At 32.8% G+C, this 22,408-nt stretch overlaps 6 protein-coding genes and 1 non-coding gene across 8 annotated transcripts; 4 read left to right on the forward strand and 3 right to left on the reverse strand.

Annotated features, from left to right (window-relative positions):
* Positions 1-433: 433 nt before the first annotated feature.
* LOC145759305 (RING finger and SPRY domain-containing protein 1-like) lies at positions 434-4,541 on the reverse strand. The gene is made up of 13 exons (XM_082573107.1): positions 4,353-4,541; positions 3,918-4,074; positions 3,774-3,826; positions 3,591-3,703; positions 3,378-3,478; positions 2,811-2,995; positions 2,454-2,585; positions 2,157-2,272; positions 1,936-2,079; positions 1,636-1,850; positions 1,414-1,569; positions 1,242-1,346; positions 434-626 (listed from the first exon to the last, which is right to left on the reverse strand). Exons 1-13 carry the CDS (start codon positions 4,498-4,500, stop codon positions 533-535), a joined length of 1,719 nt encoding a protein of 572 aa, XP_082429233.1. The 5' UTR covers positions 4,501-4,541; the 3' UTR covers positions 434-532.
* On the forward strand, positions 713-780 carry LOC145761948 (small nucleolar RNA SNORD61). The gene has a single exon (XR_014287600.1). It is a non-coding gene; the product is annotated as a small nucleolar RNA SNORD61 (small nucleolar RNA).
* A 1,570-nt stretch (positions 4,542-6,111) lies between the features above and the next one.
* Positions 6,112-11,395, forward strand: LOC145759006 (polyadenylate-binding protein 2-B-like). 2 transcript variants are annotated; one of them, XM_082572722.1, is made up of 7 exons: positions 6,112-6,277; positions 6,682-6,796; positions 8,912-8,976; positions 9,972-10,078; positions 10,360-10,447; positions 11,067-11,191; positions 11,262-11,395. In XM_082572722.1, exons 1-7 carry the CDS (start codon positions 6,146-6,148, stop codon positions 11,296-11,298), a joined length of 669 nt encoding a protein of 222 aa, XP_082428848.1. In that variant the 5' UTR covers positions 6,112-6,145; the 3' UTR covers positions 11,299-11,395. The 2 variants fall into 2 exon arrangements, with proteins under 2 accessions (XP_082428848.1, XP_082428847.1); XM_082572721.1 differs by having other exon boundaries at positions 6,682-6,790.
* On the reverse strand, positions 6,839-8,632 carry LOC145759005 (uncharacterized). Its single transcript, XM_082572720.1, has 5 exons — positions 8,481-8,632; positions 8,085-8,306; positions 7,720-7,927; positions 7,426-7,551; positions 6,839-7,275 (listed from the first exon to the last, which is right to left on the reverse strand). The coding sequence occupies exons 1-5, from the start codon at positions 8,487-8,489 to the stop codon at positions 7,088-7,090; spliced, it is 753 nt and encodes a 250-aa protein (XP_082428846.1). The 5' UTR covers positions 8,490-8,632; the 3' UTR covers positions 6,839-7,087.
* A 1,270-nt stretch (positions 11,396-12,665) lies between the features above and the next one.
* LOC145759003 (tektin-3-like) lies at positions 12,666-17,180 on the reverse strand. Its single transcript, XM_082572718.1, has 8 exons — positions 16,546-17,180; positions 16,322-16,405; positions 15,960-16,030; positions 14,764-14,907; positions 14,451-14,570; positions 14,288-14,390; positions 13,747-13,901; positions 12,666-13,549 (listed from the first exon to the last, which is right to left on the reverse strand). The coding sequence occupies exons 1-8, from the start codon at positions 17,122-17,124 to the stop codon at positions 13,333-13,335; spliced, it is 1,473 nt and encodes a 490-aa protein (XP_082428844.1). The 5' UTR covers positions 17,125-17,180; the 3' UTR covers positions 12,666-13,332.
* A 1,026-nt stretch (positions 17,181-18,206) lies between these two features.
* On the forward strand, positions 18,207-20,535 carry LOC145758869 (large ribosomal subunit protein eL13-like). Its single transcript, XM_082572547.1, has 5 exons — positions 18,207-18,255; positions 18,512-18,767; positions 19,343-19,516; positions 19,817-19,873; positions 20,335-20,535. Exons 2-5 carry the CDS (start codon positions 18,525-18,527, stop codon positions 20,503-20,505), a joined length of 645 nt encoding a protein of 214 aa, XP_082428673.1. The 5' UTR covers positions 18,207-18,255; positions 18,512-18,524; the 3' UTR covers positions 20,506-20,535.
* A 332-nt stretch (positions 20,536-20,867) lies between these two features.
* On the forward strand, positions 20,868-22,351 carry LOC145759953 (uncharacterized). Its single transcript, XM_082573805.1, has 4 exons — positions 20,868-21,118; positions 21,244-21,395; positions 21,688-21,848; positions 22,196-22,351. Exons 1-4 carry the CDS (start codon positions 20,868-20,870, stop codon positions 22,349-22,351), a joined length of 720 nt encoding a protein of 239 aa, XP_082429931.1.
* Positions 22,352-22,408: the final 57 nt, after the last annotated feature.

Genomic DNA, 22,408 nt, shown 5'->3' on the forward strand with positions numbered 1-22,408 from the left:
TTATCACAAACATGTCTTCTGCACACTGTTATTATTATGACATCACACTGTATTATTATGACATCACAATCCAATTACTTTCTTATGATAGATCAAATTCCTTATGTCATTAAGTAAAGACCAATCAAATTGATGGAGTAATGATAATATTATCTACTTTCATAATCTTTTATGAAACTTGGGCAATACCTTCAGATTGTTAAATGTTTTGGTGATCTTGTAACCTCGGTAAAGTGTTTAAAATGCTAATTTGACTTTGATTATCACCCTATTTTCAGAGTGGCAAACTTCTATCAACTATATATATGGTGTTATGTAGATCAAACATGGTATAACAGTTAAAAGGAATATACCCGGCAGGCCATAATTTAAAGTCCTTACTATTTTCTGCTTTTTTCTTTGTTTATATGTTATTGACAACACTATATTGAATGTACATATAATAGTTTATTTAAAAAAGAGAGAAAGTACAGAATGAATGCAAACATGATTGGGCCAGTCTACAGAAAGAATGTTGACTTGGATCTAAGATTTAAACTGTTTCCGAACAGAGTGTCCGCTTTTCAATTAAAACTCGACAAAGATGACAATTGTCCAATGCTTCTGCACATTTATGACAAATTTCACTGCAAAAAAAAAAAATTTCATTAGTCACCACAAATAAGAAGATTATTTTCGTACCCATGTTTTATAATTGGGATATAACAACCAAGCAATGATGATTTCTTTTAAGACATGAATATCAAATGTTGATAAACTCCTCTAAGAAGTACTGAGCTTTTTTTGATCATTTTTAGTAATTTTCAGACACTATTGTCTAAGGATTAACAATTTATTTTAACTAGGTGAGTCCAGAAATGTGATATACTGGTCATAGAATTGAGCCAAATGGTTTAGGATTCAAGCAATCCGAAACATTTCGAGTTTAAGCCACACCAATGCCACACTATTCGCCCTTGAGCCTGGCGTTTACAGATAGCTTTAATACACCAATAGGTTTCGGGTTCAAGCTGCACCAATGTCACACTATTCACCCTTGAGCCAAGTGTTTACAGATAGCTTAAACACACCAAAAGGTTTCAGGTTCGAGCCGCACCAATGCCACACTATTTGCCCTTGAGCTCGGTGTTTACGGATAGCTTAAACATGTTACAACAGCACACCCTACCCCAATAATGTGAAGACACCCACCAATATCTAACCAAGTAGATAAATATTTTGTAAATTTTAAATATAAGTACCTGTGCATGCAGGGATGTAAAACTGTATCGTAAGGTAAATCACAACATATTTCACAAGAGTTTTCAACTGTATTATTCTGAAGCGCAATCTCAAATTTTTTGTACCTAAAAAATCAAACAATTTTAAATAATTTTTTCATTTAAACAGATTTCCTTTTTTTAGTATACTAACTTTGGTAAAACTTGTTTGTCTTTGTCGTCTAAATGGGCGTGTTCGTTAAAGCATGTAAAATTTCTATCTTGAGGGGGGTATTTGAAGGGGGTGGCACCAAAGTTAAAGATGCATTGTTGATGGGACATAAAACTTGCCGCGGCAAAGAAACCGTTCCTAAACCAAGAAAAAGGAATTTAAATTATATTCAACTCTAAAATTAAAAAATTCCCTTTTCCCCACCTTGCGTTGTCAAATAACCCCTTCTCGGGGCTCATCGGGTCCCCATTTAAATAAAATAGGACTTCAAGTTGTTCCAGATCAAGCAAGAGCCCCAAAATATCCCCCTCTTTCCACGGGGGGTGGGAATGTCTTCTACTCTGCGCTTGGTGCCAGTAAAGTTGACGACAACCATCGTACGCACACGAGAACTCGTCATCACCAATCCCATACCCATCCTGTGATGTCATAATAGGTGAGCATGATGTCATAAATCATACAAACCAATATTTAAACCCTTATATTCTAGATTATCAGACTTACATAGCTAAGGAACTTTGATTCTTTCGTTGCCCATCCGATCTGCATCACACCAGGGGTAATGATTGTGACCTCATAATACCAACATCCGGAATCAATTGACGAGGTGCAGCGGACGCTCTCGAAGAAAGAGGCGTCTGATCTCGCCTAGTTTAACAAAAGTTACAACAAATCAATATTATGGGAAATATAACAAAGTATTTACTTAATATAACTGAACCTACCTCTAGTCCATCCCCAGATATCTTCAAGTACTGACTGACATCGTTTGAGTTTAACATTGAGTTGATATTTTCTAAGTTAACCGTCTCATACGTTAATTTTCGACCATCGACCAAAACTAAAAAATCAAGAATTTAAATAACAATCTTAATATCACGTTTTGTAAACAACATAAAGCTTTAAAACCTAAAGTTGATTATATTACAAAAAGGTGAAGGCTTTATATATAAGACCCAAGTATAATGGGTTGGGTTAAAACGTTGGGTTTTTATAATGAAACATTTTACAGCACGACTTACAAATATTATCGAGCAACCATTGTGCGCAGAAGCCAACTTGTCTCTTCTTGTAATCAGTTGATTGCGACCAATCTTCTAAAACTCCCAACTTTTCACGGATCGAAGTTTTCATTATTCTTTCTTTATTTTCACCTGATTTCAAACAATTAAATAACACAGGTTGATTAATGGACACTATCACAATATATAACGTCCATGTACATATAGGCCTTTAAAAACTGCCTTTTTTATCAGTGTTGCAACAAGAAATTAAAAAGTAAGTGACTTAACTATATAAAAATGCAGTTTGTAGAACTTAACAAGCTATCATAAATTAACATCTTAAAACAATATATGAGCAGCAATTGATGCTGTTACCTGTTTTTGCTAGTTTTTCTATAGCAATAAGTGAATAAAGGATACTAGTGGTTAGAACTGGAGTGTTACATATTGAAGTATTAAGACCAGTTATAAAGTATTCTAACATAGAGTCGGTCAACATGATTTTACTTAACGCCCCAGCTAAGCTCTCGGCTAGGTGGCCAATAACCGCACAAATGTTTCTGAAAATGTAAATAATTAGTATCTTGTCCAAAAGTGTGGTATACTAGTCATGGCATCAGATTAGAAGATGAAAGGTTTCGGGTTTAAGCCGCACCAATGCCACACTATTTACCCTTAAGCCCACAACAGCACACCCTTCTCCAATAATATATAAAAATATTATGCCTTGAAATAATATTTTGAAACAAAAAATATTCATATTTGTAGAGATTCAATTCAGTAAAAATTGTTCAATATATATTATATAAATAATGTCATGAGGTCATTCATATATTTGTCCTACTTAACAAGTGACGTGAAATATGTAGGTTAATATAACGTAGTTTACTATGTAGACTGTTCATGATTCATATTTGTCATGGTAGTATGACATCATAATACCTATGTCTGGCATTCTTGTTGTTGTTCTTATGGTGAATAAATTCCTCTTCTGCCTTGTCCCGCGATAAGTTTAAGTCAGAGACAAAATTCATAACTCCTTGCTACATCAAAATTTAAATTGTCAATAAATAAATTAACAATTCCTATTCACATTAAATATTTAGGTTCACATTTTCTTATAGATTATAACTGATAGCTTTTGTTTAATATTACCTTGGTAGGTAAGGGGCAGTGATCAATAAATAAAGTGATGGCAGAAGGCCCAAGAGCATCATCTAGTGGTACGGCTCGTACGAGAGAGTGAAGGACCATATTCCAACCCTTTTCTAAATAAAATATTGGGCTTTATCACCAGAAAGAATGTGAATATATTGATTAAGATTCAAGTTAGTTTACCTCCATTTGCCCAGGATTTAAACATTTTCATCTGAAGTATAAGAGTTGTGTCACTAAAAACAAAAAAAAATTTATAAATGAAACCTCTATTAACATAGTTGAACAAAAAATAGAGAAAAAAACAAAATTTAAACTAAGTTTTACTTTTCTGCTGAATATCTTAAAGTGCTCAGGGTTTGTAGGACATGTTTGTCCAAAACCTCTTCGGTGAGTTTACAATAAGTCCAGGTAAGTGGCGGTGTTGAGGTGTCAGGTTGGTTTCTTTGTCCTCTTAACGTCCAATGCCACCAACGCTGTCGATCTACAAAACAATAGGTATTGTGATGTCATTATTAACTAATTGTTGTTGGCAAGTTTAAATTGTTAATTTTATTGTTAAAGTTTTTTCACTTTATAACCCTAGGTATGGATTTTAGGGGTTATTTTGGGGGGTAAATTCCCTACAAATCTGTTAAACTTTCCCCTAACCTTCTTATGAATGAGTGGGGTTATATTTAAGCCCTTTCTAGCCCTTTTATTAACAACTTTGCTGTTTCTACAAGAGAACCCAAGGCTTTTATGATGCTTTTAATGTTTTACCATTTGTTCTTTGTGAATTAGAAGGTTCAGATGAATTGTTGTTTAAAACTAACATATACGGTCCATCTCCTTCAGTTTGTTCTATATTCTCAACTTCACGATGGTGTATACGGTGTCGCGTGCTTTGTTTCCCGTGACAATTACCCATTGTTAACAACAAACGTAATTTTACGTAACAATATATTAAATTATAAATTCTGAAACATATTAAAATTAAAAACGTAGGACAATTACAAAATGGAATTACTAATTATAATTAGTAAGTCAATAACTATGTTGTGCCTATTGTAGTATCCCTTACAACTATTTATTAATGAAGGACCAGGTTTGTTTACAAAATACTTCGAGAACCAGCTGTTCACCTGAAGCAAGAACTAACTTTGTAGTAAACAAAATATTTCTTTATGTTGTGGGAACAAATGTTATAACCGATTTGTCTCAGTTTTATAACCTGCCTAAATTTTTTTTGTTTTAAATTTAATTAATTTTTAATATAATAATAGAAATTACTTTTTTTATTACATTTTCATTAAATTCAATTTTAAAATTGTTGAAATAAACATTTTTTGTAAAAAAGTAATTTTATTTTGACAATGTTCTGTCACAACTTTTACTCGCACAAGCGCGTGATATTTTTTTAACTTGAAGAAATTGAAATTTTATGTTTTTTGAGTTTTTTCGTAATGTTGCTCTAGTTTTTACCGAATTTAAACATTTTTATTGATCAAATGTGTAGTTAAGTGTTTTAGGTTTGTAAATTTAGAAATTGGATGTTACGTAAAAGAATATGGCATTAAGCAAAATGGGGTTAAGGCTATCAGACTAAGACAAAATATATAAAGAAATTACTAATTAAAATTTACTCTGTTAGTCTGTTATTTTTAACAATAGTTGTGTGTTAAATATTAAAGGTTTTTATGCATAAAACCTTACAAAATTTTCAGATACTTTTTAGTGACTATTGTCAGATTGTCATTGCGTTCTATAAAAGTGTATATAATTTGTAATATTTATTTAATTATGCAGTTATGGCAGTATGGGGTGTTTTAAAACTGGTTTTATTTTTTTATATATATCTTTATCCTTGATGTGGGAAAGTCGAATGCGCGACCTAAACATAGAGTAACAACTGTTACCCCGACCCAGTCTTGAGTTGACTTTGCCAGTTTGAAATATAATAGAATATAATTGCCCGATAATTATACTGCTCATTAAGAGTTGGCTCAGCAGAAATTCATACCGTTTATAGCACCTTACTCAAGGGCGCTGCAGCATGAGAGCAGTAGGGATTGAACCCACGATCTTTATATTATCACATTACCGGTTACTTACACAGACAAAAACTGCAATTTTCAAATTGTTGTTATGTCTAACAACTTATATCTAAAACCTAAATTTGTGAGTTTGTGATTAGGATTTACGTATTTCAGTCACAACTGTAATTTGCCTGTCCACGTCCACTTGCATCCCACAAATTATATAAATAATACTAAAAGATGGAATGGGAAAAGTAGCAGGATTGTTTGTGAAGTTAACAAAAATTCAGGAAGGGTTAAATTTTTATAATTTGGTCGCCTCATCTCTTGCGCTTTATAGTTGATCCCATATTATCCCTCAATCTTCAATCCCGCATCATCCTTAAGCCCTTTAAGTGAACATTGCATTCCTTGCTTCCAGCACCCCCAAGTGACAAAATCTGTTATACTATCCCACATTCAGTACTTAACATCAAGCTTATCTTTTATTCTGCCAGGTTGATAATTAGCTTTTTAACTGTTAACTGTAAACTTAAAATGGCGGATATTTTAGACACAGAAGCAAGTTTGGATGCCTTTACTTCAGCAATCAGCAACGATGGAGATTTATCCACTAATGATGACTCAGCACTTTTGGACCAATCGAATGGAGTCGACGAACCTGATCCAGTAAGATTTTTGTTTCTTATTTTATAGCTGTATGTATTTAAGTATAGCCTCAAAAATAAGACAAGTTTTGGTAAGATCTTGTGCATGTTACTCTATGTTTTACATCTTGATCTTTATAAAGTGAAGTATAAAGTCATTTTTTATTACATATAAATTTTGTTAAATTCTACGACTAAATCGAAAGCTCACAATGGTCAAGATTATAGTTGTTGTTATATGGTTGCAACTCGCAACTAATATTTGCTCGTGATAATTTACCAACGCACCACAACTGGCAGTGTTCTGCAGGCCTATAAATTAGACATACCTATATTTATAAATGTATGTCCTCCGTCAAGCTCTGGTATTCATAGGTTTATATGCATTCTATATGACCTGAATGATTCAAAAACTTAAAATTTCAGGAATTGGAGGCAATTAAAGCAAGAGTTAAGGAGATGGAGGCTGAAGCCGAGAAGTTAAAAGAAATGCAACATGATGTCGAAAAACAAATGACCTTAAGTCCACCTCCAGGTAAATGTGATGTCATAAAACCTTTGTGATGTCATAACTGTATTTCATTTTGGTTGTATTTTATTGCATGATATTTACAAAAACGAGCAAAAAGAGGTTAAATAGGCCAAGTAGTTCACCGGAAAGTGCTTATATACAATATTGCGATATTAAATAAGAATTACTTTGTACAAAATCTGCAAAATTATATGTTTATAAAAGCACACCAGAATAATAATACATTAAAGCTCTTAGTAATAATATAATAAAGCAAAATAAGCGCAAAAGTCAAGCTCCTCAAGACCCAAATGTGTTGTCTTAAATGTAAACCAAATGGCACGAGCCCAAAATTGTGATAAATCTCGTTGCTTGGTCGTCTGTGAAGGGTGAAAGCCAAACCCTTGCTTGGTAAATGAATGGTTGGGCTTTGCAAGTTAGAACGCCCGGTAGAGGGGATCCGTTTGACTGGCAAGCTCTCAGCAGAAACACATGGTACAGAAAGTTGGCTAAAAAATGGGATTTTAAGTTTAGAGTTTGATTTTAAATTGGTATTAAATCATTTGTTGAAGTCCAATTTTTAATTTTTTCAGCCATTTTATGTTAAAAATTTTAGTTATGTATTCTTCTCCGTTATTTTAATTTAATGGTTTATAAACCTGGGTCATGAACTAGCTCGACAATATTTCCGTTCATGTAGTCGATCGCCTCATACACAGTGTAGTAATACAACCCCCCTGCGCATGGGTCCAATCCTGTTGAACTTAACTGGCTGGTTTCAAGGGCTGTAAAATTGGTTAATAAAAATGTAAAAATTCTGCTGCTTAAGTTAAATTTAAGCTTTATTTTGGGGATTTTGTTTTTATAAATGGTCCAGAATTTGTTGGTTTGTTTATTTTAGGTTAGGTGAAAGATGTTTTAAATTAGGATGAAAATAATTTGATTTAACTCACCCAAACTTTGTGTTTCGGCAGCCAATTGTTCTTTTTGTTTCTCTTTTTCGATGTTTTCTTTTTGCGTGTTAACAAGATCGTCTGTGATCTTTAGTAAATCTAGATCACATCTTTGTTTCGGAGGTTTGTAGTTATTTCTACAGATTCTCAGATGAGCATATTTCTCCTCCTTGCAAAGCTCATCCCTACTACTTATGTCACTAATCAACTGTGACAAAAAAATTTTGTTAAATGTTGCCCAAACTTATTTTTTAATTTAACTTAAAAAAACTTAATTTAACCTGTTTTTTAAATTTCTATTGTTTTAATTGTTGTGGGAAATTTAAAATATTTTATTGCCTAAAATGGTAAATTCTTTAACATACCACTGGTGGTAGAGGATCTCGATTGGTTGAATCCAAAACTGGAGATTCCTGTGTTTCTTGCGCTCTTTTTTGAATGTGAACTTCTTGTTCAACATTTTCTTGGTCTGCCATGTTGAGTAGATCATTAACTTGAGAGTCAATCATATCCTGGATTTCATCTTCTGAAAATGGGGCACATTTGCTGCATGTCAGCCAAGTCAATGATAACAACAAAATAAGATTCTGTGAAAATTACAAAATTAATTTTTAACAAATTTTTATTTTAAAAAAAGTTTAAATTTTTTTAAATTTTTGTTTCAGAAAACTAAAAAAGTTAACTTTAATTAATTATTTTTAATTTATAAGAACAATTAATGTAAAAAATACGCTAAAACAAGTTAAAAAACGAAAACTTACCAATTTCATTCTTGCGTTCTGTATCGTACAAAAATCAAAAACTGGAATGATTAAAACTCGGTTATGAGTTCTATTTATATTGGTCCATAAACTTTAATAATAAACCACATAGGCATGTAGTTGTTAATCTTTCAAGGTAGACTTAGTAGAGGTATTTAAAAACTTATTTTTGCTGATTGTTTACTATATACACACAAGCAAGTTAAGTGATCTGTGAAACCTGTATGAGACATATCACGTCAGGGTTTATTTGATCAGGTGCTAGTTTAACCCTTTATCTATTTGAGTTAAACGTTATTTTAAAATTAGGAAGTGTAAATACAAAATGAAAAGTCAAAAACATAAATATCGTTTTAAAAATTTGGAATTTTAAAATTAAAAAATTTTTAAAAGTCATGATTTTTATTTTAAAATTTTTTGATTATTTTTAGTTTCAGCGTTTCCAACTGTAGAAGAAAAAGTTGAAGCAGACGCGCGATCGATTTACGTTGGCAACGTGAGTATTTTTTATTAACTTTATTGCGGAATTTTTTGGGGAGTTACTTTTATAGTTTTTGAACATAATATTTGATTAGTAAATGTTAGAATTTACAACTTGCAGGAATTACTATCCATGGAAAACCAAGTTGTGTTTGCAAATTCAAAATTTCAACATTTTGTAACTACTCGTTAAGTTATTAAAACATTTATTAGAAATTCTTTTATGTTTTATCGATTTAAATACCTCGTTAATACTTTGCAAAACTTTTTGCACAAAATGAATGCCGCCCACGCAATTTACATAAAATGAAATTACTGAAAATTGTTAATTTTATATTTTCTAAAAAAGTTTTGACCTAAATTTCAGTAAAATGTAATTTTTGAAGCTTATATTTTGGTAATATAGGCAAAAAATGTCATTCAGTAACTGGTATTTGATTAAAAAGCATTTAAATACCTATCCATATGGCTGAAAGCACCATTTTATCAACAATAAGATATTTGCATTTACCCACTTCCTTTTACCCTTTTCTGGGAAATACCCTTTTGGTGAAAATTATTTTTCGAAATTTGGAGTTTAAATATTAAGTCAACCTTGCAAAAAGTTTTGCATACAACGAGCAAATATGTTTTATTAGAGCCACCTTAATTCCGTGCCACCACTTCTTAATTATTGCATCACAATAGAATAATGTTTTTGTCCTTATGATTACAGTGAAGACACTCAAGTATCATTATCCCCCTTTGTGTTGTCATATCACACGCATTATCTTTGGCATTTACGTCAATCTAGACTAAAGCTTGAACTCATCCAATTCCAAATAATTAATTAAGTTTTTTATAAAACTTGAATAACATCCGACGTTTTTAAAATACCCACAATAAAGCTTTTCATTATCTATGAACCCATCATTGTGACATCACAATAAATCTAATTTAAAACTACCGAGTTATTCTAGTATTCACATTTTTGGATTGTTACATCACGATAATCATTATTTTAACCACTAGGTGGATTATGGAGCAACGGCCGAAGAATTGGAACAACATTTTCATGGAACAGGTTCGGTCAACCGCGTCACTATTTTGTGTGACAAATTTACTGGGCATCCTAAAGGGTAACTACTTTTTTATTTTCATGAGTAACTACTTTTTTAAAATCTAGTGTGGGGAAACTGCTTTTTATATTTAAGGCGAACCGCTTATTCTACATTCAAGGGTAATAACTCTTTTAAAGGGTAACTCCTTTTTTTAAGATAACTACTCTTATATTAAAGGGTAGAAACTTTTTTCCTAAGGGTTATATATTTTTTGTTAAGGGCAACTATTTATAAATTTAATAAGAACTCAAAAATTTATTTAGTTTTAAACAATTTTTTATTGAAATTTAAAATATTAGATTCGCTTATATTGAATTTGCTGACAAGGAGTCGGTTGACACGGCAACGGCGTTAGATGGAACATTATTTAGAGGAAGACAATTACAAGTTAGTTCCATCTTTAATACAGACTCAATATAAAATACTTGATGTTATATTCACTGTGTAACTATTAACTGCATCAAAAAATATTTTACATATATATATATATCACTAAGCTCAATTGTATATATAGATATTTTAATAAATTTATAATTGTAGATGATTTTTAAGCTGCATTTTCCTATAACTTTTTCGGAATTTAAAATATTTAAATTTTATAAATTTGATCGTAACCGTTATTACCATTATTACTCACCTAAACTTTAAACTATGAACAACATGTAATTTGTTACTGAATGACTGTTTTTACAAAATTACAAAAATAATATTTTAAACAAATTGACACAAATCATCCACCATATTACAACAAAATGGTTATTAAAAATTCACCATTTTTTAACCATATTTATATTTAACTATTACTTAAACACCATCCCCACCACCAAAACACTTTTTTTTACAATTTAGCTATTTTTATATTGTAACCATTAATGAAACACCACTTATGCCACAATATACACCCTTTTTTCACCAATTAATCATATTTTTATTGTAACCATTAATTAAACACCAATCACACCACCATATAACCATTAATCACCATTAATTGTCGCTATTTTTTAAGGTTAACCCAAAGCGAACCAACAAACACGGGATATCAAGCACAGACCGGGGTCGGGGCAGGGGCAGAGGGAGGGGGCGAGGGAGATATCATCAACCCTATTATTCAAGACCCCGACGGGCTTTCAGGTAAGGGGGTTTACCCCAATTTTTTGTAAATTTTTTGCCTGATTTTTTAAACTATTATGACATCATACAGAGGTCGACCGAGAGCGTCATGGTATTCTCCGTACTGAAGTGACTACGTACCACTAGGTGGCGGCATCAACAATTAATTGTTTTTTAAAGCGCAGTCGGTTGTCATGGTGACAATAAAGTTTTGTTTTTATTTCTTATTTTTGTATTTTTTACGAGAAAAAAAAAAAAAAGAAAAAGGGAGAAAAAAATTATAAAAAATAGAAAAAAAATCAAAAAAAAAACAAAAAAATCCCTCAAAAAATAAACAATAAAATAAATAAGACTTAAATTTATTTGTTTTTTTGATTTTGTAGCTAGACAGAGAATTGTACAGACTTTTTCTAATATGTAAATCTTTACTTTAATATTTAACCCCTTATTTTAACAACTCTTTCCTAGCTACTAACTACCTACATTCTTGCTAACTTTAATAACTAAAATTCCATGTTTTAACTACCTTTGTACCCCTAAAATTTTAATAATAATTCCTTTACAAAATTGTGTGAATACCATTCTTATTAAATCTCATTTTTAATGGTCTTGTTAATACTGAAAGTTCGTCATAGACCTTTATTGTGATGTCATAGATTAAATATCATTAAACTGAAGAACAAATATGTTTAAAGGATAAAAATGGATTTAAACTTTACTTTAAAATTTTTTTAAATTATTTAAATCTTTATTTGGGTATAAATTCGTGTTTTTCCGCTTTTTTAAAGCTTACTCCATTGTGTATATTTTAAATCTTTCAATAATCCTTTTTTTATTACTTAATATTAAACTTTTAAATCTTTTTCCAGTAATTTCCACTTTTATATTCTTGACCTATATACAACTTCCTGTAATTTTATAACCCCTCTTCATCCATGTTTGGCACACTTTTATGTTTTAATCACTTTTTTTATCGTTTTATCACCCCAAATTTTTTAGATTTTACAGCAAATTTTTATATCGTTTAGTTTTTATTACCCCTTTTGTTCCTCTTTATTTATCACCCTATTTCCTTATTTATGACCCTTTCTAGTGCATGTATTACACCCTATTTATAGTTATGACCCCTATTTGTTTATCACCCCCATTTTGTAAATGCATTACCCCCTTTTATGGTTTAACCCCATTTGTGTATTTATTACCCTTTTTTGGTTGACCCCTATTTGTTTATTTAGAACCCCGTCCATTATTTATCACCCCTATGTATTACCCCCTTTTTTGGTTTGACCCCTTTTTCATATTTTATTACCCCGTTTTTGTGTATTACCCCCTGTTTAGATTGACCACTTTTTGATAATTTATCACCCCATTTCCTGTTCTCCTTTGTCTACCTATACCACATTTTTTATTTGCCACCCCATTACTTATACCCTCTTTTTGTACATTTATCACCCACTGAAGATTTAACCCCCTTTTAAGTCACAACACATTTGGTGAAATAATATTTATTAGCACAGCACACAAACTTCTAAAACTTTAATATTTACAACTTCGCTGTCGGGCAGTCGAACTTCGGAACAGACTGTTCTGATGACGTCACCAGGTAGTGACGTCATCAGCATGAGAACTACGCGTGATAAGTGCAAGAAGATGCCGCTATATTTAAATCACGTGAGAAGAATAATATTTACAATAAATAAACAAAGAATTATGGCTTTTGGCTACGTCATAGGCAGCTTTTCCGGTTCCTATTATGACGTAACATTACGTTGCATAATTCACTTATTGGCCATCCATATGACGTCATAATTACCTAACGCGTACACGGCGAAACAACGATTACGTCACAATATAAAATAGAACTACTTGGATTAATCTCTTTAGTGCAATCTGTGACGTAATAAAAAATGTGTGAAGTCACCCAAAATTATTACAAAAAGGTGACGAAGCAAAAAAGGATAAAAATTAGCGCGGTTATAAAGTTTTGTCATGAACTCGGGAAAAATTAAATTTTCAGCAAAATATTTACAAGGATATTGAACTTTAGGGTAATCCCCTAATTTAAATAAAAACCCCAAATTAAAAAATAAGTAAATGTGGTGTGATAATTAGCTGAAAATTAAAAGTCGTTAATTGGTTAATTAAAATTTAAAGATAACTCCTCAGATGTATCCAACGAGTCTTGGAGTACTCGGGAAGCTCTTTCTCATCCCCATGCACTTTTCCTGGTCGATGAAGAGCGAGTTTGCCTTCACTGAAAGATCGTGCTCCAAAGATGCCTTGGTGTGGACGAGACCTTGAAGAGTGTCCTCTGCCTCCCTCAAGCGGGATTTTAAAGTGTTGATCGTGTTGTCGATGGTGCCAACTTCTTGCACCAACCTGTGTGTAAATAAAAAGCGACTTTTTATCGATGTTGGTGGTTATAAAGACCTTGGAGTCTTAGGTTCAAGTCTTACCAGCGTTATTTTATTCACCACATGCAGTAAAGCTTTAAAAATTAAGTCTTTAACAATTTATAGAAAAAACGAACACCCAATTATGACGTCATATTACATCTATTATCACGTCACACTTACCTCATCTGTGACGGATCGCGGCAGAGTTCGACGTTGGGTCGTCGTGTCCTCTCATCCAGCCTCGTCTGAGCGACTCTCATTGGGGAATCCTTGTCCGCGATCGCTCTCCTGATGTGCCCGATCGTCTGCTCCGTCGAGAACATCTCTTGCAGAGTCTAAACATTCGTGACGTCATTATTGTGACGATATTTATAACTATAGCGACGTAGTTATAGTGACGTCAATACCATTAGATTGAAGTCATTATTAATATAGTGACGTCGTTTTTATTATAGTGACGTCATTTTCATTATGGTTTATTCATTATCAATATACTGATGTCATCATCAATATAGTGACGTCATTATTATTATAGTGACGTCATTTTAGTTATAGTAAAGTCATTTTCATTACAGTGACGTAATTATCAATTAAGTGACGTTATATACTCCTAAAAAATTAAAGCTTTGGTTAATTTTAGTATGGTGACGTCATAAAAATCAACTTGTTTTTATTATAACGTCATGATTTCAAAGGTGAGGTTAATTGTGACGTCACTGACCTTAGCGAGATGCATCTGGAGTTTGTTCTTTGCATCCGCGGATTCGGCGATCCGGTTTGTGAAGGAGACGTTCACGTTGTTGAACTGAGTCCACATCTCGTTGCTGCGGATGAATACACGAGGTTAACACTAATTCGAGGAGGAACTACTTACAATGACGTACCTGGTGATGTTGAGCAGAGTCTCGATGTTGTCGCGGAGTTTCGAGGACGAAGCTCTCTCGCTTTGTGACCTCAGCAAGTTGTCGTCGCTAAACTTCGCCCAAGTTTCTGGAACGGAAACCCTGAAACAATTGTGACGTCATCAACATAATTTCAATATTAATGTGACGTCATTAATATGATGTCATTATTAACATTACGTCACACCATCAATAGTACGTCACTGATAATAGGCGATTACCCTTTTATCCACATTATATACTTAATTTGACATTGTTACGTCAACAGCAAGGTAAATTATGACGTCATACTCACGTTGCATCAACGCGATCGACACCGCGATGATAACTGATCCCATCCGAGGTGTTCTTCAGATAATGACATCTTCCGTCGATCCTCAGAGCACTAAACTTGTCGCTGTGATCTCTCTCCAACTCGTGCTGAGCCGCACGGTTGTTCCTACGTCATAATTGAAAGTTGGTTATGTCACACGAAAGAATTTTGCTTACGTCATAATAAAAAGATAGTTACGCATTAATATAAGGTTAAGCAACGTCAGATCGGTTACGTCACAGAAAAAGGTTGGTTATGTCACAATACAGGATTAGTTACGTCACAATATTTAGTCATTACGTCACAATACAAGGGTTGTTACGTTTCAATATATACTTGTTACGTCACAATACAAAGGTTGTTATGTTAGTTAGGATAACAATTTTGAAGCGCTCGGTAATAAACTTTAATAGTTGTTTATATAAAGCAAACATTTGCTTTGAGCTTGTGACTGTAAGCTTTCATTTGACGTCACAGTTGGTTCAGTGACGTCACATTTACGATCAAGACACGCGGGTGTGTGTTAACAAACGAAAAGTAATAAATTATGGAAGCAAACATATGGTCTCAAGAATATTTACTCGAGTGTCCTTAATTGGGGGTAGGACGAGCAACGAACAATAAGATTTAAATCGAACGCAGACAATGGGGTCTTGTTATTCGAGAACGATGGCACAATGGAACATCGGCCCGAACACGAGCAAAAATGTCACCTGCGCGTCGCCATGGTTACGACCTCTTTATTGTCACGTGACTTGCTTATTTAACCTTAGAGTCGATAATGGATCGGTTTTGATGATTTTGTCGATAATTTTCGGTCGATATTTTTGTAAAACGAAAGTGTTTGGTTTCATTTCTGGTTAAATGGTTTAATTATTGGTTAAATTTCTGGTTTATTGGTTTAATTTTTAGTTATTTGCTTTAATTTTCGGTTATTTGGATTAACTTCTGGCAATTTTAATAAACTTTGGTTCAATTATTGGTTAAATGGTTAAGTTTTGGTTTATTGGTTTAATTTTTGGTTATTTGCTTTAATTCCATGTTAAATGGTTTAAATTTTGGTTGTTTGGATTATTTCTTGGTTATTTTTTAAATGTGATTCTTAATAATTTTAAAAACAGTTTTAACTCTGGATTTTAAATTTTTAATTCTCTTATTTTTACGAGATTTTTACTTACGATAATTGTTGCACAGATTTGTCGATGTGTCGTCTCATTCTTTCCTGGCAGGACTTGATGACGTCAACCTCCTGTGATGACGTAACAATAAGATTCGATTAAAAACTAATTATCGACCCCCAAAACAGGGACAACAAAGGTTTTATCGTGACATCACAATCAAGATAATCAAGTTATTTGTTGGGCCACCAACAAGGTATTGTGATCAACAATGGGGGATTGTTATGTTCGGTTAAACTTAGTCGTCTAGACCAGGCCGCCCAAAGCTCGAGAGGTTTTAAGTGAAATCCACTTTCAAATTCAACGCCATTTTAATTGGCCACATTAAACATCGTTACCATGACAACACTTGAAGCACTCACCCGTAGTAAATTTTTCTCGACATCGTCGTGCACAAGATCGATGCCGTGGCGTCGCTCGCGATGGTACAGACATTCTTGTGCAACCTGTGACGTAATAAACATCGTTGTGACGTCACTCTACAAAGCGCTAATCCATTACATTAGTAAATTAATAATCAACACCTGATTCTATTTAAATTAGTTTATCAAGATGTTATTATCTACGTTTATGACGTCATACTAACCTGCAGCGGCCCCTCTGTCTCGGACAATGCCCGCTCGAGCCTCTTCTTCACTTCAGTAAGGGCGTTTGTTTCCGCAATTTGATTCTCGATCTCGTGCTGGATCTCCGACTTCCAGAACGTGATGTCACTGACCCTTTCTCCCAAGTTTTTGCTGCTTTCCTGCTGCGTCTTAAAGGTGAGTTGATCTTTGTCTTGAACCAATCTTGCGGTGTCCGCACGAAGGCGCTCTGCGCTGTTTCTCCAGGACTCCGAGGTCTTATAGTTGGTAACATTTGATTTAAACCAATCATCGGGGGTGTAGCGGGTGAATAAAGCGGTTCTGTTGCTTGCAGAAAGGGGCGGGATCTTATCCAATGTGGATGGGTAAGAACGCTGAAGTTTACCAAGACTTGGGTTCACTTGGGCCACCTTGTAGTACGTACTGGGTCTCCAGGGTAAGCTTAAAGAGTGAGTCAAAGCATGGGGCGGTGCATGGCTCTTGTAACTTGCAGTCATGGTGCTGATGGAAGGTAGGAAGTTGTTCCCGACCGATTTAGGTCTGGTGTATGTGGCAGTGAGAGTCGAACCGGAGAAATCCATTTTAAACCTACCTTATTTGCTTTTTAATATTAACCTTTAAACACAGAAATTGATTATTTTATTAAGCGCGTGTTTGCGGGGAAAGTGGTGGTTGAGTCAATATTTAAATTGCGCAACTTTTTGTGTTTGTTTCAGATCATGTTATCACATTTAAATCGCTAACATCTCACTTACTTAAAAGAATATTATTTTTATTCAATATTAATTAAAAAATAAGACACATTTTTTACCAATTTATATAAATATTGCCCGCTTATAGACTAGATATTATCGTGTTTATTATACTTAAACGCGTATTAAAATAATTTAAAAATATTTATCATATTTATGAAACATTCTGCTAAAATCTTAATTTGTTTTTGCTAAAATAACTGACACTATTTTGCTCGCTAAAACAAAGGCCTAGTTCCCAAAACACACAAGCTTGATTCAGAATCATGATATGAGTTTCTACATTAAAACCTAATAGAGAAAATTTGACACCACCGTTGCTAATGACGCCGCTGGTGCTGGTATTTCTTTTTCGCTTTTCTCTTTTTATGAGTTCGCAGAATTGACCTCAGAGTACAAATACTCGTTTGAGAGCGATTTGTTCTCGTCTAAGTCGGAGATAGGGTTCGTTTGTTGACTTATTTATCTTGTCTATAGCTTTTATCTAACCTTTTCTTTTCATGGCTTTTATTTTTTCTACGTAGGTGTATATAAATGTTTTTTTATTCTTTTAAAGCTGTATTATGCTTAATAAAAATTTATTTGTACAAGTATTATTAGTAAATGGGGTTTCTCTTTTTAATCTTTATGGTTTTATTAAAAGGATTTATGTCATAAATAATTTAAAGTTTTTGTTAAAAAACTAAAATTTGTTTTGTCGTCAGTTGGCGTGTCGGAGCAATTCTTGATTAACATTTAAAGCGTCTTAACTGTTTTAAACAGTACATATTAATTATAGTTTTTTAAAAATTTATAATATTAATTAACTTGCAATTTTGTTTTAAATTGAAATTAAAAAAAATTAAATATATAAAATTTAAATATTTTGGATTTGAGTAAAATTATTTGGCAACCCTGGTGTTTGGGTGATTTTTTGTGTTGGAACCGAGATCAAGGCCTTTTCAACGTTGAAAGCCTGAGGTAAATGTGGATTCCAATCTTAATATCTTCTTAAATCAACTGTTTAGTACTAATTACACAGTTTATAAACTAAGACTTTATAGGAAATGTATTTTTACGTTTAAATACGGTTTTTAAAGTGTAATACTTACTATAGTAAAGCTATAAAGAAGCATTTTTAGCGAAGTATTACGTTAATTAAAATAAGAAACCAATTAAAAAGTCGTGTTCTGAGGGGAAAGTAAGTCAACTTATTCACGAATTTTTGTAAATTTAGTGCAATCAACAAAATGGCGATCCGGCATAACAATATAATCTGCAACAACCATTTCCACAAGAAATGGCAAACCCGAGTTAAAACTTGGTTCAATCAGCCCGCTAGGAAGCACAGAAGACACACAAAACGTGTGGAAAAAGCAAAGAAAGTTGCACCACGACCAGTAAAAAGGTTGAGACCGGTTGTTCGTTGTCCAACTTTTAAATACAACACCAAGGAAAGATTTGGACGAGGTTTTACTCTTGAGGAATTAAAGGTAAAAATTAAATTTAATTTTGTTATTTGATAATTTGTTTATATAAGTTAAACATTACAACTTGATTAAAAATGCTGCAGAATTTGGGATTTATGATTATTAAAGTTTAGCGTTTTGCATGCCTGGTGTCTAAAAAACTTGCGTAATTATGCAAGCATAAATCACACGTGCACCTGAACCTGACGGCATAACTCACAAGTTTTGTCAGATTTATTTGACGTGAATTACTCAAAAGTCGGCATAAAAGTGGTGTAAATTTTTCTAAAATTTTAAAGTTATGACCAAATTAGATGTTTTAATTGACCTAAATTATTTAAAATTTTTCGCTAGCGTAAATCTTTGGTGTAGGAAATTTAAGTCCTGCAGTATAGCACGTGTAGATCCAAAAATTTGGTATGCATACACGCCAGTCACAATTTTTATGTTGGCATAGACAAGATCTTGTCGAAAAAGTAATTTTTAAATTGCGGAAATATGTATTTAATAATTTTGTTATAATTAGAATTATATGTATTTAGTATTTTATTTTAAAATTAATTTAGTTCTGGAAATTCTAAAATTATTTTTACCTCCAGGCAGCTGGAATCAACCGCTTCTTTGCAGCCACCATTGGAATCTCAGTGGATCATCGCCGTAGAAACAAGAACACTGAAACACTCCAGAAGAATGTGCAGAGGTTGAAGGAATATCGATCGAAACTTATCTTGTTCCCCATCCGACCAAATAAACCTAAGAAGGGGGACAGCTCGGTGAGCACTTCACAATTAATTTGTATCATACTTTTGTGCATGTCAAAAAATGAATAGTTTCGCATTTTTTTACTCAAAACTGTATGAATTGTTTTAATAATGATTATAAAGTGTTATACTTTACACTTTTGATAAAATTTCAATTTTAAAGTTTGGATTTTTGGTAGTTTGTCCAATCTTCGATTGAGCAATAGCGTTTTAGCATTCATGCCCTTATTTGTTTAATAAATTTTGACAGTTATCTTTACTTTTATACCAATATGTTAAGTATCAACTAACTCAAAATATTATATTTTTTAGCCTGAAGAAATAAAGATGGCGACCCAACATGCAGGAGATGTAATGCCTATCAAGGATGTAAGTACAATTTGTTTTCAATATTTGTTATTTTGTTTATTTTCGTCAAAAATCATTTCTTATAGTATTTCGGAAAAACTTTATTGGATAAAAATATAAACAGTTTCATTTTTAAATTGAAATCCACTTTTAATCTTTTTACCATATCCCTAAACAATACTTTTATGTGTATATATATTTTGGTGTATTATTAATAGTATAATGAGTAACATTTGGTACTCAAACTCAATTGACTTTGCCACTTTGGGATATTATGGATTTAAAATTGCTCCATAACCAAAATGCTGATTATGTTTTAACTCAGCAGGAGTTTATACTGTTTATCGCACCTTAGTAAGGGTGCTATATCATGTAAGCAGTTGGGATCAAACCTGTGACATCATATTTTAAAGCCAAATGCTGTTTAAAACTACTACATCATGTTGTCTTACTCTAGTTTCAACTATTTCTATTTTTTCCAGACCTACAAACCAGAGAAAGCTCGAGCAATCACTGACGAAGAACGTAAACACAGTGTTTTCCAAAGCATGCGAATGGCTCGTAGTAATGCTAAGTTGTTTGGTATTCGAGCCAAGCGTAAGCGAGAAGCTGCTGCCGCTGCTGCACAAACCAAACCTAAAAAGGGAAAGTAATGTGAACGTTATTACAAAAAAAAACTTGAAAAAAAATGTGTTTTTTGTAGTAAAAGTAATTAGGAACAAACAGGGCCATTTAGTACAAAAAATATGAATTAAGGAAACTAAATTGTAGATAAATTCAGATTTATCTGGTAAATAACTAGGTAAGCGTAAGTTTTTAGTCTTAGCCTAAAGTTTTCAGGTTTACAACCAAGAGAATACTTAGCATTGGGTATAGTCAATATACTCTAGCTATGACGTCATAATCTATTTAACCATATTTAAAAACCCTTTAAAATTAAAGAAATTCTTCCAAAACTTATTTCTCTAATTATAGCCCCTGTTCATTACAAAAAAGCAGGCGAAATTGGATCAAGATGCCTTTGTATTGTAAAGTAAAAGCAAAGGCGTTTACAGATAATGATTTTATCGGAGCTATCTACCAAAATACTTGCGGATTTATCATCCCATTTCTAGGGATAGATCCTGGGTCTGAAGATGAGGAAGGGTGGCTAGAATGGGGTCTGAGTATTCTAAAAGTCATCTTTGAGCCGGACTCTTGTTGGTTTCAGATTTTTATAATGTTTATGACCACTGGTTGTGCTTTTATGCTGGGGGTCTATGTCAGGTAAATTACGAGCCAAAATCTGAATAAAGATGACGTCAGATTTATTTAAGATTTTAACACATTTTTAAAGTAATTTAAGTTATATTTTAACGTTATTAATAAATATGTTTATATTGCATTATCAGGCGCAGGACAATCATTGGATTGTTACGTCAGAAGGAGGAATGGATAGATAAAGAGAAAATGCTTTTAAATCAACTATGGGCAGCTTTGGAAGAGAAATTAGAAAATAAATCGATGTTACATGAATCTAGAACGTCACTTGATAAATTAAAAGGTTTCTCAATATTGTAACTAAGATACTTACACGAAAATACGTGTTTTAATTTCTTTAAAATTTTACGTAAATAATTATTTTGTTTGTGTGTTTGTTATCCCCGTCGTGGGAAGATCGACTTCACAACCTAAACATAGAGTAACATCAGTTACCCCGACCCAGCCTCGAGTTGACTTAGACAGTCTGGGATATTATTAATTATAATTGCCTGATAATTAAGCTGCTAATTAGTTTTGCCTTTTATGTTCTTTTAAAGGATTATTTAACATTTTTTTGACAATCATATTTCTAGTTGAGCTGGACTCGGAAAAAGGGGAAAAGGAATCGATTCAAACGAGGTTATGGGGGATGCAAAGGAACATAAAAGTCCTCCAATCTGAGCGGGACGTGTTAGAGGAAAAGTTAAAAGATTGCATCAACACTTTCTCTGGTTTGAGGAAGTCAATTGGAAAGGTACAAATGTCACAAATTGATATTTTAAAATCGTTTTTTCCTAATATAGAAGGTCAACTTTTAAACATAAAGTAACATCAGTCACCCTTACCCAATCTTAAGTTAACCTTGGCAGTTTGAAATATTATTCATTATATTTGCCCAATAATTAAGCTGCTGATTAAATGTTGGTTCAGCAAGAGTTTATACGGTTTATGGTGCCATTAATCAAGGGCACTGCAGCATGAGAGCGGTGGGGATCGAACCAAAGACTTTTATACTCTGTGCTTTATTTTACAGTTTTTAACACCTTATTGCATTGTTTTGCTGTTGCATTTTTAACATTTTTTTACGTTTTACTATCGCAGGGTGGTATGGGAGAAGACAAAGGCGAAAATAAACAAGTTTCAAACTGTATGGATAAAATAAAAGGTCTGCAATGTCTAATGCAAAAGTTAATTGAAGCACATCGGCAGGAACACGTTAATTTTGTGTCCATGTTGGAGAATCAACCTACCGTTTAATAAAACAAATTTTTAAGTCCTAAATGTCGTTCATACGTTAGTATAACTTAGTATTTT

This window comes from Corella eumyota, chromosome 7 (assembly GCF_963082875.1).
Source record: "Corella eumyota chromosome 7, kaCorEumy4.1, whole genome shotgun sequence".
Taxonomy (NCBI): Eukaryota; Metazoa; Chordata; class Ascidiacea; order Phlebobranchia; family Corellidae; genus Corella; species Corella eumyota.